General features: G+C 40.3%; 1 protein-coding gene across 2 annotated transcripts in view; it reads left to right on the forward strand.

Moving 5' to 3' along the window:
- LOC129751504 (tyrosine-protein phosphatase non-receptor type 9) overlaps positions 1 to 15,638 on the forward strand; it is a 63,302-nt gene extending 47,664 nt beyond the window's left edge. For both annotated transcript variants that reach the window (XM_055747041.1, XM_055747040.1), the window contains 3 exons: positions 2,902 to 3,447; positions 3,517 to 3,907; positions 13,890 to 15,638. In XM_055747041.1, the coding sequence (XP_055603016.1) occupies positions 2,902 to 3,447; positions 3,517 to 3,907; positions 13,890 to 14,324 (1,372 nt within the window). In that variant the 3' untranslated portion in view covers positions 14,325 to 15,638. The remainder of the gene's footprint in view (positions 1 to 2,901; positions 3,448 to 3,516; positions 3,908 to 13,889) is intronic.
- Positions 15,639 to 16,942: the final 1,304 nt, after the last annotated feature.

Raw genomic sequence — 16,942 nt, forward strand, 5'->3', positions numbered from 1 at the left:
AATCTGTCAACCGGATTTTTTTCGGCGCGTAGAAGCTTTTTGACATTCTCTTAGAAGCTAGATAGCATTCTCTTCAGTCACCTAAACGAACTTGAAAGTAGCTTTAAGAACATAAATTATGGACTGATTAGCATTTGGCTTCAGACAGAAACGAGAGCTGATTAAGCTTCTATGAAAACTTTTTAAGGGAATTTTGGTTGCTTGGGCGGATTAACCGCCATTTTTCAAGTCTTTTTGCTCAGGTACTTTTAGTAAGTACTATCCGATAATGTAGATTTAGAAGACATTTGTGTTACAAAGGAAGTTATTTCCTATAAATGCATAAATAAACCTCGTTTTTTCAAGGCTCGATCGTCGTTAAAGGTAGAACACGAAATAATTGCGACACAGAAAATTTCATGCCAATTTTCTTGTATTGCTTAGAATCAAACCAAAATTTTAACATATATGTACTTCAAAAATCGAAAGAAAAGTTAATCGATGGAGCCTTGAGTGTGAAATTGAAAGCACTTCCGCTTTTTTTAACATGTCCGACTGTCTTCTTGCTCTTCCAAAGTTCCCGCTTCATTATTGCCCATTACTGCTCCACCGGGCGCAGCTACGGACAGTTTGGCGGGTTCATGTCCTTTGGAACAAAATGGACCGAATCACCTCATACCACTCTAGGACACTTTTGGAATATTTGCATGATGCCAAATCTGGCCAAAATAGCGGAACTTTGTCGTACTGCTGCAAGAACGGCAATAGGCGCTTCTCGAGGCACTCAGATTTGCAGATCTCGTCATTTACTGTGCCCTTTGTCACGAAAGGCTCACTCCTCAGTCCGCAAGAGCAGATGACCTGCCCTGCCAAACGAGATATTTAGAGGCGAACTTCGACATTTTCTGCTTCTTAAATTTGTCCTCCACATCGAACTTGCTCTTGCCGGTGAAAAACTCCAACCCCGGAATTTGCTTAAAATCAGCTTTTATATACGTTTCGTCGTCCATCACACAGCAGCCACATTTTGTCAGCATCTTCTCGTAGAGCTTCCGTGCCCGAGTTTTAGCCGTCGATTGTTGCCGCTCATCGCGGTTTGGGAAGTTCTGTACCTAGTATGTATGTATGTATGTGCTCTCTGTGCTGTGCTGTGTATGTGCTCTCTTCTTTGCATTCTGGACCTAGCTTTGCGACATTTCAATCTTTTTAGCCAAATCACGGCATTAGACGTTGGGATTTGCTTTAATCATCCGCTTCACCTTTCGCTCCGTCTTTTTGTTCTCCGGTTCCGTTTTTATTCCAGCTCCGTTGTCGTGGTCCAACATCAACGCTCCTGGAACCGCTTCAAAACTCTGGAGACGGTTGAATGTTGAATGTTCAAGATTTTTCCCAACTGCCGGTGCGACAGGTCAGGAAATTCCAGGTGTTTGGAAAGAATTTGATCTCCATTTCCGTTGAATCGAAAAACACGACTTCGAATTAGACAGCATGTAAACAATACACGTCAATGAGAAAGTGTGCAAAATTTGGTTGATTTTTACCCAATGGTAAAAAATTCGTTCGTTCGTTCTCCCTTTCATTTCTTTTAAGATTTATTTTTACATAAATTTATTTTTAGTTTATTTATGAATTTACACTGTACCGTACCCGAAACCGTTGCTTGTGAATTGAAACATAAAATATCGTAATTTCAAACAAGTCCTTCAATGTCGGGATTAAAATTCTATAAGAAATGCGGGTAAAATAGGTTTTTCTCTTTCAATAAATCGGGGTTTTAGGTCCAGTGCATACATTTCAGGGCTCAGTTTCAGTAGAACATAGAGTTGTTTACTCCCTTTATGCTGGAATCTTTTTTTTTTCTCGTACAATAGATTTCAATAGATTTCGGCCCTTATAAAAATTGATATAGATGAGAACTTGCCCATTCTAAACCGTAGTTAGATTTTTTTTTTCTCGTGATGTGGGGCAATTGAAAACTTTAAAGATACATTTTTAAGTGCAGAAAATACAAAAAGAAACACATTTCAACGAACTACTCAAACTGTTATCTGCATTCATGCTTTCATTGAAATAAAAATGGCTTTCTTTAGATAGGTATCGTTCTTTATGTAGGCTGACACATGAGCACCATTCACGCTTTCATAGTCACTAGTGCTCTTCACTGCTGCCGTCAGTTCGTTCGTAGCCTAGACATGGAATGATGCACATTTTTTATGCTACTATCGTTCGTTCGTTGGCTCGGCCGATGAGATCGAGAACAAATGGCACGCGATTCCAATTAGGATACGTTCAATAAATTGTTCCTCAAGGTCGCGTGGTTTTCCGATTTCTCGTATGTTTATGGTCAATCCTGAACATGTTTTACCTTATCTTCAGCAGGATTCTACATTGCGCCATTTTTTTTATATTTTGAAAATAACTGACACTTCATACAGTTTTGTCATAACTGACTTTAAGGGTGAACTTTTTGAACACGGCTTTTTTGTTTTTTTATAAACCTATCATTGCTTTAGCTCATCAAATCGTTCACGGGGTCCTTGTTGATTGAAACACATGGAATGGTTATCGTTGCATGAGCCATCACTTTATATGCTGCTGCCGCGCTATGTTTAATACTGTTTCTTGACAAATCAATATTTCCTAGCCATACATTCATACACGCGTGGTTTTATTCGCAAAGGTCATGCCATGCAACACACATTTCACGGCACAAAACCAGAAGGAGAAATAGAATCGTTCTTGGTAGCATCATCGCATCGATAATAGATCACATTTCGTGCGTAGTTCAATTAATCAGTTTTCTGGAAGGCACCTACACATCCCCATCTCTCCATTATTGTACAGTACATAGAAATTGAATTATTAAATTGCCTGTGGCTTTGAACTTGACATTGATGGGTTTCGTTTGATTTTCTTCGGCAGGTTGCTTCATTGCTACAAATCGATGACGAATCGTGAGGACGAAATTATTGCCGGTGGTCAACAGCAGCCATCCAACAACGGAACAATGGGCAGCGGAGGAACCACCTCAGTTGCGACGGCCATCTTGGATCCACATTTAACGAGTAGCGGCGGCGGCGGAACGTTGGCCGCAACTACGGAACTATCGGATTACGTCCCGGGAGGCCATCGGCGGTCCCCGAGCAGCAACATTGATCAAATTCCAGTCATGGTCGACGATATTTCAGAACTGGCCAATGCGGCCAGCGGTGGGCATCATCATGTGCATCATCACCATCACCACAACCACCATCACAATACCAGCAGCAGCGAGCTGTGGAATGAAAACCCGCCAAGCAGCGCCTCGTCTGGCTTCAGCGACGACGACAGTCTGGCTGGGGCCGAAGGTGACCCAAAGACAATAGAACAAATTGTACAAATGGTTCGGGAGCGCGGAAAATCCGGGCTGCTGCGGGAATACGCCGAAATCAAGGCGCGAGCGCCGGACGGAACCTTTACCCATGCAAAGTAAGACAATCAAAAATCAACCTTTCAAAAAAACCCTTTTCTAACATTTCCCCCTTTCCCCTCTTTTAGGCTTCGAAACAACCTAACGAAGAACCGGTACACGGATGTGCTCTGCTACGACCACAGTCGGGTGATACTGTCCCAGGAGGACGAGGACCCGACGTCCGACTACATCAATGCGAACTTTGTGGACGGCTACAAGCAGAAGAATGCGTACATCTCGACGCAGGGGCCGCTTCCGAAGACGACGTACGACTTCTGGCGGATGGTTTGGGAGCAGCACTGTCTGGTGATAGTAATGACGACACGGGTAATGGAACGGGGCCGGATCAAGTGCGGCCAGTACTGGGAGCCGACCGAGGCCAGCCTGGCCGAGTACGGCTGCTACCAGGTGCGGACGATGACGGTCGAAACGAACGAGGACTACACGGTGGCCGAGTTGGAACTGAAGAACACTAAGGTAGGATGGCGGTTCTTTGACTCAGTATATGTGTTGTTGTACAGATTGTGTCAGGAAATCTGCCTCTTAGTCCTTTCGCTTTCGATTCCAGTATGACAGCTTTCAGGGTGACTCAATCATACATTTTTTGAATGTTTTAACATACTCCTAAAACAAATAATATAGATTCTGTAAAGCGCAGGTCTCAGTGGTTAATTCTTAGCAAAGATCTCAGTATCAAGATAATCAGGCTGTGTTCTTTCGAACAATTCGTTGGCGACGCCAACACAATGTTTATGGAGCTACCGCTCTGCATATCATCGCACATCGCATTGAATATCTACCGCCACTTCACTCAGACTATGATTGTGTTTATATTGTTGACGGTAATGTAAATTGCACTGGTGCACGAATGTGCGTGAACAGTATGCAAACAAGAGGTTGAACCCCAACCCGTTAACCTTTAGTTGGCGCTAGTGTGATGTCGCCATAATTTCAAGGGAAGCCGATTGGATCTGTTCTAAATAATGTCCTTAGGTATCTACATTCTACACTAGCGATTGCTAATGTGTACTCGAATTGCCCAATCATAAGTTTCAACGACTCCACTAAATTTACAGACTGAAAATATCTGTTCCGAAGCATAAACAACTTTTTACAGTATGCTAATCGCAAGTGCTGAGTATCGCAAGATGGACTCTTGTAGCGAGCTTCTTCTTCCAATTCCGATCCCCGGCAGTAGTCGTCCAACTTGGTACTGTAGTCGGCAACGAGGTGTGGGTGAAGTGGATGGCAAATAGCCGTCGCCAAAACAACCTTCCCAACAGCTTCAGAATGTTCTTCCAGCAGCTGAAAGCGAGCGCACGTATGCTAACCGCAGCGTAACACAACACCTTGAGAGTAACTCTCTCGGTGATCAACTTCATTAAAGCTTCGCTCTGAGATTATCATCCAGGTTCCGAAAATCCTTCCGGCCGTCGAAAAAGAACTCACGCTGCTAACCGCAAAGGCATCAAGAGTATCTCTCTCGGAATCCGCCTTCGCGGTCTGAGGCATCTCGTGACTATGGAGTTCTACTTGTTCGCCGAATATCTTCGAACACTCTTTATTTCCTCTTACATTTTCCCCGTATCGGAACCGCACATCCTCTGTATTGCACACTCTTTTTCTTCCTCTCTTCTCTCCTTTTTACTATCAAATCGAGGGGAGCCCCTACAATCTCCCCTTAACAAACGATTTTGCGGTATTAATGCATAAGATAATCTTTGAAAAACAATGGTTCTTTCCTGCAACGTCCTTCTCGCAAAGATTGTTCGCTGTCAACTTCAGAATCTAGTTGTGGATTTGAAACGCTTGTTGGTGAGTTTGACTGGGACATAGTCTGGGAAGTCGTGACATCTAACGCCTTTTCTTGTGATGATAGTCTCTTGAGGTGACTGATATGCCGGCGATACACCTTGCCGCTTGCCGTTGACTTAACGCGAACATCTGCTCTTGACCTGTGCTCGACAAAGTATTCTTCAGGATCGTACTCGGTACTCAATTTATTATCCTTTCGAAACCACTTCACTAGTACGCGGTCGTTCTCCTGAATGTCATTAGGACAAGCCCTCCTTTTCTTATCCTCCCCTTCTCCTTTTGAATTCGATCTTGATCTCGCATTTCTTCATCTTGGTGAGAGAAACGGGGGACTTGAGGAATTTTGTTTCTGATACACCTCTCGAACATCAGTTCTGCAGGTTTTTTGCCAGTCGTGGGGTGCGTGGTAGAATGATAGGATAGAAGATATTGATTTAGAACCCTTTTTCAGTTTTGACCTAGGTCATTTGCAATTAGCAGTCTCTTTAGGATGGATCGATTCTGACGTTTTACTTCCCCAGTTTGCTGAGGCCAATAAGGGATCGTATTGATGAGCTGAATTCCATTTTCTTGGCAGAACAATTTGAATTCTTTGCATCCTGCATTCGTTAAATTGTGGCCCATTATCTGCTCGTATTGTGCTTGGTAGTCCAAAAGTGCTGAATATTTTTGTTAAACCAGTTATTGTTTCTGAAACAGTAGTATTTTGCATTTCTGATACTTCGACGTAACGACTGTAATAATCGACCACAATTAAGAGATTCTCGCCATTCGGTAGCAGACCTAAAAAGGCTATCGCAATATCTTGCCATGATATACAAGGCTATTCCTTGCGGATCATTGGTACTGGAGGATCTGGAGCTGACACTAAAACACAGGATCGACATGATTTTACGAATGTTTCGACATCCGTGTCCATTTTTGGCCACCAAGCTGAACTTCGAAGATGCTGTTTCATCATCCTTGATCCTATGTGACCTTCATGGGCAATTTGTAGAACTCGATTCCGTAAACACGATGGTTTTACAATTCTATCAGTTCGCAGTAAAATTTTACCTACTCTACACATTTCATTGGCAATCATACGATAGGAAAACGGAAGCGAATTTGAATCTGAAGTAACAACACAGAATTTGCACAATTTCAATATCCTTGTCAGAGGCTTCTTCCAATTCTTCCCATCTGATAGCTACTGCTGTAGACGCTGTTATGGCCAAATGCTGTATCATAAGTTCTTCGGCTGGATCAAATGGTTTTGCCTCTAAAGTACTCAATCGAGATAGGACATCAGCGATATTTTTCTCTCCCGGAATGTGAACGACTCGATGTTCAAATGCCTGTAGCCTCAACACCCAGCGCTCAATTCGAGCACAAGGTTTTGATCGTTTGGTAAATAAATAAAGAAGAGCTTTGCAATCTATCACTACTTCAAACTCCCACCGTTCAGATAGATGTAGAATCGCTCTACACTCTAAACGATTGCCAGCACTTTCTTTTCAGTTTGACAGTACACACAAAACTTTCGGGGCTCCACTTAGCAAAATTTCGCTGTTACTTTCCGTGAGCAAAAATATTTTTTTGCTGTTGAGTTAGCAAAAAGCTAAATTTACTTGATTTTAGCAATAAGAAAGTTCATTTTGCTTGATTTTAGTAAAATGAAGGTTTTCTAGCCGCTCTGTGCACAGACAGCAGCCGCCGCGCCGGTTGGAGAAAAAATAAACTGACACGATTGCGCGCGTTTCCGAAAGTTCGATACTCGTCGTTCTAGTGGTGGCTAAGTCAACAACAAAATCTACACCGTACAGGTAAGGGCCAATTATAAATTGTACAGATTTATCGATTTTTAAATTCGAAATTGTTTGTTTGTTTTTCTTCCTACCAGGTTACAACTGAAACGAGAAACCCGCAACAGACCGGAAATGAAGGGAACCACAACTGGAATTTGAACGATCTGCTAGCCGGCACACTCCGGCGCATTCGTTGATGAAGATGGCTTGGCATTTCGCTCGCTGGAAGATGCGTTCTCAGGATCGAAACTTCTCGAACGAAAAGTGTGAAATGAAAATAAAAAAAATGTGTAAAATAAATTGAAAGTTAAGGTAATTTGTGTATTCTATTTCATAAGCAATCATTCTCCCTGATTCTCCAGAGAAAAAACAATAAATTTTGAAATTTCAGATCCGGGCAATCTTTTCCTCCGGTTTTTGCTAAAAATTTGAGTAAACATTGCGGCGGCTAACTTTTTTTCTCGTTTGCTAGAAATATAGTTAAAAAATATTGCTAAATTGATTGCTAAGTTTCTAGCTGGTCAAATTTGAGCAAAATTTTGCTAAATTCCGGCCTCGAAAGTTTTGTGTGTACACTGTAAATTTTTGCCTCGATTTCCAGCAAAAAAAATTACTGGAAATGTTCAGCAATCCAAGTATTTGCTGGAAACCAGCAAACGGTTTTCTAATTGCTGGATTTTTCAGCAATCGGATGTGTTCTTGTCATTTTTGCTGAAAAATCAGCAATCGGGTTTCAAATTGCTGGACTTTCCAGCAATTGATCTAGTTTGCTGGAAAACAGCAATCGAGTTGTCATATTGGAGTCTGTTTGTTTTCGTACGCTGAAGCAAGGTGAGACTTTATTTTACCAATTTTGGTTGGATTAATATAATTATTTTTATTTTCCTCTATATTTTAGCAACCAGACACAAGTCAACACACAAAATTTTCGAGGCCGAAATTTAGCAAAAATTTGCTCAAATTTGACCAGCTAGAAACTAAGCAATCAATTAAGCAATTTTTTGAACTATTATTTTAGCAAACGAGCAAAAAGTTAGCCGCCGCAATTTTTACTCAAATTTTTAGCAAAAATCGGAGGAAAAGTTCGCTGGTTCTGAAATTTCAAAATTTATTGTTTTTTTTCTGGAGAATCAGGGAGAATGTTAGATTGTGAAATAGAATACACAAATTCCATTCACTTTCATTTTATTTTTCACATTTTTTGCTATTTTATTTCACACTTTTCGTACAACGGAAGTTCCGATTTCGGCGAGCCAACTGCCGAGCCATTTTCTTCAACAAATGCACAGGAGTGTGTGCCGAATGCAGCTCGTTGATATTCCAGTTGTGGTCCCCCATCATTTCCTGTCTGTTGCGGATTTCTTGTTGCAGTTGTAACCTGGTAGGAAGAAAAACAAACGAACAATTTTGAATTAAAAATCGAAAAATCTGTTCAATTCAATATCGGCCCTTACCTGTATGCCTGTACGCATCCGGTGTCGATTTGCTAGTATTTAGTTGTTGACTTAGCCACCTCTAGAACCACCAGCATCGAACTTTCGGCAACGCGCGCTGTTTTTCTTCCAACCCGCGGCGGCTGCTGTCTGGACACAAAGCGGCTCGAAAACCTTCGTTTTACTAAAATCAAGCAAAATTAACTTTTTTTTTGCTAAAATCAAGTAAATCTAGCTTTTTGCTAACTCAACAGTAAAAAAATATTTTTGCTAACGGAAAGTAACAGCGAAATTTTGCTAAGTGGAGCCCCGAAAGTTTTGTGTGAAGGGTGAGTTTTTATTGGACAGATTTCATAAAAGATACTAATCAGAACTCTTTTCTCAGGTAGCGAATGATAAACACTCTGGCACGAAGCTGCCACTCCAAAGCCGGTGTTGGAAAATTAAAAAAAAAGTTCTTGAAAATAAACAAAACATAATTTAAAAATGGAAGAAACTAATTCTATTTCATTGCTCATTATATGCACAGCCAGTATTCAATATTTTATTTAGAATTGAAATATAAATTTGGTACTAAATACAGCCGGTTGTTTTGAAAGAAATAGCTGGTTTCCAGCAATCTGGATTGCTGATTTTCCAGCAATTTGAATTGCTGGAAACCAGCATTAACGTTTGCTGTTTTTTCCAGCAATTTAAATTGCTGGAAATTTTGCTGGAAAGTCAGCGGGACAAAAACCAGCAAAATTTTGCTGGTTTCCAGCAAAAAAAAATTTGCTGTGTACACACAAAACTTTCGGGGCTCCACTTAGCAAAATTTCGCTGTTACTTTCCGTTAGCAAAAATATTTTTTTACTGTTGAGTTAGCAAAAAGCTAAATTTACTTGATTTTAGCAAAAAGAAAGTTCATTTTGCTTGATTTTAGTAAAACGGAGGTTTTCTAGCCGCTTTGTGTACAGACAGCAGCCGCCGCGGATTGGAAGAAAAATAGCGCGCGTTGCCGAAAGTTCGATGTTGGTGGTTCTAGAGGTGGCTAAGTCAACAACTAAATACTAACCAAATCGACACCGGACGCGTACAGGAAAGGGCCGATTATGAATTGTACAGATTTTCCGATTTTTAATTCAAAATTGTTTGTTTGTTTTTCTTCCGACCAGGTTACAACTGCAACAGGAAACTCGCAACAGACAGGAAATGAAGGGGGACCAGAACTGGAATATCAACGAACTGCATCCGGCACACACTCCGGTGCATTCGTTGAAGTAAATGGCTCGATCGGCAGTTGGCTCGCCGGAATCGGAACTTCCGTTGTACGAAAAGTGTGAGAGAAAATAGCAAAAAATGTGAAAAATAAAATGAAAGTGAAGGAAATTTGTGTATTCTATTTCACAACCAAACATTCTCCCTGATTCTCCAGAGAAAAAAAAAACAATAAATTTTGAAATTTCAGAACCAGCGAACTTTTCCTCCGGTTTTTGCTAAAAATTTGAGTAAAAATTGCGGCGGCTAACTTTTCGCTCGTTTGCTAAAATAATAGTTTAAAAATATTGCTAAATTGATTGCTAAGTTTCTAGCTGGTCAAATTTGAGCAAATTTTTGCTAAATTTCGGCCTTGAAAATTTTGTGTGTACACACAAAACTTTCGAGGCCGGAAATTAGCAAAATTTTGCTCAAATTTGACCAGCTAAAATCTTAGCAATCAATTTAGCAATTTTTTCGAACTAAAACTTTAGCAAACGAGAGACAAATTTAGCCGCCGCAATTTTTGCTCACTTTTCTAGCAAAAACCGGAGGAAAAGATCGCCCCGGACCTGAAATTTCAATATTTATTGTTTTTCTTTGCAATTTCTTAGGGAATGTTAGATTATTGAAAAGAATACAAAAATAAGTTTACTTTCAATTGATTTTTCTCTTTATTTCGACACTTCATGGAACTTATTTAGTTCCGATCCTGGGAACGCGAAATGCCAAGCGATCGACACCGGGGTTGTTCCGGACGCACCGCATTGAAATTCCAGCTTTGTCCCTTTCGATTTTCGGACTGTTGCAATTAAAACCCGGAACCCCACCGGCAGCAGCAACCTAATAGTAAAAAACATAAATTAAAATTACGGAAAACATTTTACACTTCTTGATCGACTCTTACCTGTTTGCATCCACTATCGATTTGGCTACCAATTTGTCGTGAACTTAGCCACCAAAAGAACCGCCAGCATCGAATTTCCGGAACGGCACTGAATCCCGTCAGTTTTTTTTGTCTCTACCGGCAGCGGCTGCTATCTAGAAATAAGGCGGCTAGAAAACTTTCGTTTTACTAAAATCGAGCAAGATAAACTTTCTGATTACTAAAATCAAGTAAATTGTGCTTTTTGCTAACTCAAAAGTAAAAAAACATTTTTGCTAACGGAAAGTAACAGCGAATTTTTGCTAAGTGGAGCCTCAAAAGTTTTGTGTGTAGTGTTTTTCTGTATTTGTCAGTGATTTAGAAGCACAGCACACCATTCTAGTAGACCCCGTGCGATCAGTTTGCAACAGAATAGCTCCCAGTTCCGTTGGGCTTGCATCAGCCAATACTGAGGTACGATCATCTTTGTTGAAAAACCCCTGTATTTGAATTCTTTTTAATGCTGCTTTTATATCATGGAAAGATTTCTGTTGGGCTGAAGTCCAAACAAACGAAGAATCTATTTTTAATAAAGCTTGGAGGGGTTCATCTAGGGTGGCTAAAGCAGGTATAAATTTGTTGAGATAGTTCGCTAACCCCAAAAAAATTTCTTACTTCTGCTTCATTAGCGGAAGGGCGGAAAGAAGTTATTGCTTCAATCTTTTCATACGATGGAGAGACACCTTGTCTTGTTATTTTATGCCCTAAGAAATTTATCTCAGAAACCCCAAACAAACACTGATTCCAGTTTAACTCTACATTCCTATCTTTGAATCTCCGTTGAACCTGATCAGAAAAAAATGTTATTAGAAGAAAAACAACCATATGAATATGTTTATTTTATACCAGAAAAACATTTATTATCAACTTGAATTTAGAGAAATTATGAAAAATGTAAAGTTTATATGAGTCTTACCTCCTTGACGCGTTGATCGTGCTTCTCCTTGTTTTCACCTTCGATTATAACGTCATCAAGGTACCAGTACGTACAACTACATCCCATGAGAATTCCGTCCATCACCTTCTGAAACAATTCCGGTGCTGATACTAAACCGAATGGCAGACGTTTGAAACGGAATAGTCCCTTGTTCGTTATAAAAGTGCTTGGGTTCCTTGACTCTTCGGCCAATTCCACTTGTAGAAAAGCCTCCTTTATATCCAATTTCATGTATTGTTGTCTGAGCGTGTAACAGCTCGAAATTTTCTTCAAAGCGCCATTTTGGAAGATTTTAACTTTTCACCCATCTTCATTAAAATTTTGTTTAAAAACAACATTTTACTCACCATTCCATGCATCCTCGTCGCCAATTATGGAGTTCTACTTGTTCGCCGAAAGAATAACACCTTTTTATCTTAGAACACTCTTTATTTCCTCTTACAATTTTCCCGTGTCGGAACCGCACGACTTCTGTCTTGCACACTCTTTTTCTTCCTCTCTTCTATACTTTTTACTATCAAGTCATGAAAAGCGCGGTGCTGCTAATGGAAACAAAATTGCTCAATAGAGGAAGTCAATCTCTTTTTTTAATTTCTTGATTAACTAACTTTCTACTACGAATGCTATTCCTGACCTCGAGCGCATCTCACCAATGCACCCACTACTCCAGGTCCATGATCATTATAAGACGACAAATGTTATACTACCTACTACTCCAGAAATTTCAACTGGGAATTCTGAGCTATGATCCTATCTTGACTGAACACCAGAACGATGGGGCTTTGCTTTGAAGATGAAAAGTCATGCTCGCGCTAGTTCGCTCTTTCCTCGTGATGATTTAAGGTTGGTTGCTCTGCACGTACTGTGCCGATCGATTGTCGCCTATCTTAGACTTGCGCCTATCACCGATCGTGTGCTCTCGGGACTTTATCTAACGCCTTGAATGATTCCCATTGGAAACGCCCCTACACCCCTCTCTCTCTCGAAGAGTCGAGTGCCGATTGTCCGAATTATAGGGCTGAGATAAAAGATCTCCACTGCTTGCGATCCAGTTGCCAGGCCACGAAGCGCGGATGCACCAAGTTTCGCACCCGTGCATCAATACGGATTTGTCGTTTGAGTTGAAGATTCGGATTTTCGTTCGTAGAGATATCTAACGTAAATGCCAGATGTTCCGGAGACTCGCAAATGCAAATCGGGCTTTTCTGATCCGGGTTTCGATATCTTTTCTGGTACCACCATCAGGCATTATCTGGCTACCAAGATACTGGAAGCACTCCACTTTCTCAACATGTGGCCCAGTTACCATGCAACTGGAGGAATTTCCTGTGTTGATCTCCATCGACTTCGTCTTTCTGACATTAACTTTGAGACATGCTGCCTTGGAGCTTTCGGTGAGGTCGTCGAGTTTGCTCTGAATATCCGTTTGTGTTTGGGCGAGCAAAACAATATTGTCAGCCACGTCAAGGTCGTTCAGTTGCTACATTGTTGAAGGATTCCACGGCAATCCTCGGTTTGGTGCACAGTACATCCTTGTCTCACTCCAGCAGTTACCGGGATTGGATCGGACAAGACACCGTCGTGTAAGATCTTGCACGAAAATGCCTCGTACTGTGCTTCGATAAGATGGACCAGCTTCTCTGGGACTCCTCGTCGCCTTAGGGCAGCCCAAATGTTTTCGTGGCTCAGTCGGTTGAATGCTTTTTCGAAATCAACGAATACCAGCAGAAGAGTGTCCTGGAATTCGTTGATTTGTTCCAGTATGATTCGTAGCGTTGTGATGTGGTCAACAAATGATCGTCCGGATCGGAATCCAGCTTGCTGCCGTCGAAGTGTAGCGTCGATTTTCTCCTGGATCCTGTTCAGGACCCTTTTGCAGAGTACTTTTAGGGTTGTACAGATCAACGTTATGCCTCGCCAGTTACCGTACTTTGTCAGGTCTCCTATCTTCGGGACCTTACGAGGATACCCTGTATCCAGTCGGCCGGGATAGTTGCAGTATCCCAAATGTCAAGACGATGCCACATTTGACAAGGCAGGGCATTTCAGCAGGGATGCAATCGATCCCAGGTGCTTGTCTTCATGTCTTTGATTGCCGCTTCTATTTCCACCAGGGAGGACGCTTCCGAGTTGACGCCATTTTTTCTTTTTAGAATCTACAATAAAAATAGCATAGTAACATTTTTTGTGAATTCATCGTTTACCTATCCATCAACAAGTAGCTGATCACGTTCGAGAATCGAGACTAAGGAAAATTGACACAGTTGTAACTGGTTATCCATAGATTATATTACTAAATTTTCGTCTTTTTCTCTCTTCTTTCCAGACTGATGAGGTGCGGTGCGTGTCACACTGGCAGTTCACTAGCTGGCCGGATTATGGCGTTCCAACTTCTGCCCGTGCCATGCTCAACTTCCTGCAACGGGTTCGGGAGAAGCAGGCCGAGATGGTGAAATCACTGGGTGATCTGTGGGCCGGCCATCCCCGGGGGCCCCCGATGATTGTGCACTGCAGTGCCGGTATCGGCCGGACCGGAACGTTCATCACCCTGGACATTTGCATATCCCGGCTGGAGGACGTCGGCAGTGCCGACATTCGTGGTACGGTTGAAAAGATCCGATCCCAGCGGGCCTACTCGATTCAGATGCCCGATCAGTACGTGTTCTGCCATCTGGCCCTGATCGAGTATGCCCTCTCGCGCTCGATGTTGCAGTCGGCCGATTTGTCCGGATTCGACGAACGGGATGAAGACTCAGAGTAAAGTGTGTTCGAATGTTCTTTGGACAGTTTGTGTTAGAATTGGCCCGAAGGTTTATCTTCTAGTTCTCCTTCATTTGGGGAGGCAAGCCACTCAACCGAGAACCGATCGATCAACAATCAAAACCAATTCACCTGGAAAATAAAATGACATATTTTTCCGGCCAGGGTCTTTTATTTCCTTTTGGTTACGTGGATTGGCCGAGAATTTTCATTCAAAGTGTTGAAAAAAATTAGCAACTTTTATCGTTAAGCGGTCTGATTGGCTTATTTGCTACAATTGCTTGCTGTTTTGTGCAAATATATGAGGAGACAACTTTCGGGACGTGTGATCGAGCATTGTGTAGGCAAACTAAGGCACGTATTAAGGCAAACATTTTAGACTACCTGTAGTGAGAGATGGAAACTATTTTTAAATGAACATATATTATACAGATATTGTTTAAATGTGGAAAAAGTAATAAATCAAACTATTTTGTTTATTGTTGGGATCGACTTACTCCAATGCCAATCTGTAATCAGCCACATTGTAGTCTTAGTTTCATTTTTCCTGCATTGAAAACAACATTTTTTAAACCACAAAGCAAAACATTGTGTAGGCTATCCTCGAAACTATTCGTTCTCTCAATTTTCATGTAGAGAAGTTGTATATATTATGCACTTAATTGAATACAAAAAATCTTATTAGCGCCCTAACCAATTATATATTCCGCTAGTAAGCTGAGCTTATCGTAACAGTAGCTCAATTTAAGTTTTAGTTTTTGGAACTTTCAATCAGATAAGAAACATCACACGAGCATCGAATTTTGATCTTTTTACCATTGCGCAAGTGCTCAGTGCATTGAGATAATGCCGGTTGCAAAACAGTGTGTACATTGAACTTTTTAAATAATGCTGAATATAAGTGTTTACTTTTATTTCTGATACATAACAGAAAATGTCGTTTTTACTGTGCCAGTCAACAGTCTGATGGATTCAGTTCTCAGCTCATGGTAGAAATGTAGACAAATTTCACATCAAACCCATAGATTTCAATTTCAGTCTTTCAACACCGCGTTAAGCTATCTGCAACTTTGCACTTAGTACCCTGAACATTTGAGATCAGCATCAAAAGGTCATATTCAAATGCGAACGTGTTAACGGAACATAGTTTTTTTTTTAAAATTAAATTAGTCCAGAACAGTACAGATAGACTTATTTTACTATTCTTTTTGGAAAAACCATGGATCGATAGGGCAGTAGAAAAACAAAAGAAGTAAATCTGCTATGTCAACTGGCTTTATTCAAACGAAATGGCAAATCAAAAAAACACAACAAAGTATTTTAGCCATTTTTAAACTATTGAAAAGGCACACAGTGGACGAAATAATTTTTCCATCCTTTGACGATACCTATCAGATAATTGATATGCATAAAAAATAAGAATACACATATTTTACATAAAATCGAACATCATACAAATCATCAACCTTAGCGAAATTGTTGAAATAACAAATCAAAAATCAAAGCCATCAACTGATATTACACAAGACAAAACAGCAAGGTGTTTGCGTAATGTTAACAGTACACACAAATAATAATGAAAGGAAATCTACTATTTATTCAATGGCAACACCGGTGTTACCCGTTTCGAAAGTCAATCTTCTTATTCGTGTGAATGAACTCAAAACCATAAAAACAACAAGTAAAAGGAAGGATAACATTTTGATGAAAGCGCAGTTAAAAAATCTAATAAAAAAAAACAAGAAATCCCAATAACACTTTTTCAAATACTATAGGATAGTCTATTTGAGAAAAGAAAAAAAAACTATCACTGCAACAGCAAACAATAACAGTACGAATAACATACAAAAAGCAAATAAAAAATACACACACAGGCAAACTACAGCAAACTTATTCTGAAGGCGATCCATCGCGCATTAAGTGATCTATAACTAAACAGAAGAAGAAAAAGCTAGTTTAATTGTTTATTTATTCAAATGGATCATCATCAGTTAGGAGGAGACCATCAAGTAAGAGAAGATAATATAATATTAATGAACTCTTGACGTAAGAACCGAAAACCAGTGAGCAAAGGCTTCAACAAAAGAATAAAAAAGCGAAATGCACGACACACATAGGCGCATACCTCGGGTATTACCATGCACGCGCTTATAACGTAATACCAGAAATGAAACCAACGAGCGCCAATTGTCTGTACCATCGTGAAGCAGACAAGCAAAGTGCATCATTGTTGCCATAAACCTACAACTGTGTTTAGTGGCAATGTATGAATGAAATAAAAAACCAACAAAAAATCAAACATACATGGATAATGAAGGAAGGAAGCGAATATAACATGTGAGAAAATAAAAAAAAGGAAATATAATCTATTTGAAAAGATCTATCTGAAGCCTGGGGTTATTTTTGATGACATTCCATAAATTTTTTGCCTCTATAAAGCTGGAACAAATATCAAATTCTTCTTTTGTCATCCCAGGCGATTTTCCAGAAAATTCTGAAGGGGGTAATAAATAAAGTTTAAAGTATTTAGGTATTTTGTTGAAAAATTTGATAAATTCTTCAAACACTTTAAAGAGCGAAAGTCAAATTGTAGAAGAAGTGAATTGTAACACTAAAATT

This window comes from Uranotaenia lowii, chromosome 3 (genome assembly GCF_029784155.1).
Source record: "Uranotaenia lowii strain MFRU-FL chromosome 3, ASM2978415v1, whole genome shotgun sequence".
Lineage (NCBI taxonomy): Eukaryota > Metazoa > Arthropoda > Insecta > Diptera > Culicidae > Uranotaenia > Uranotaenia lowii.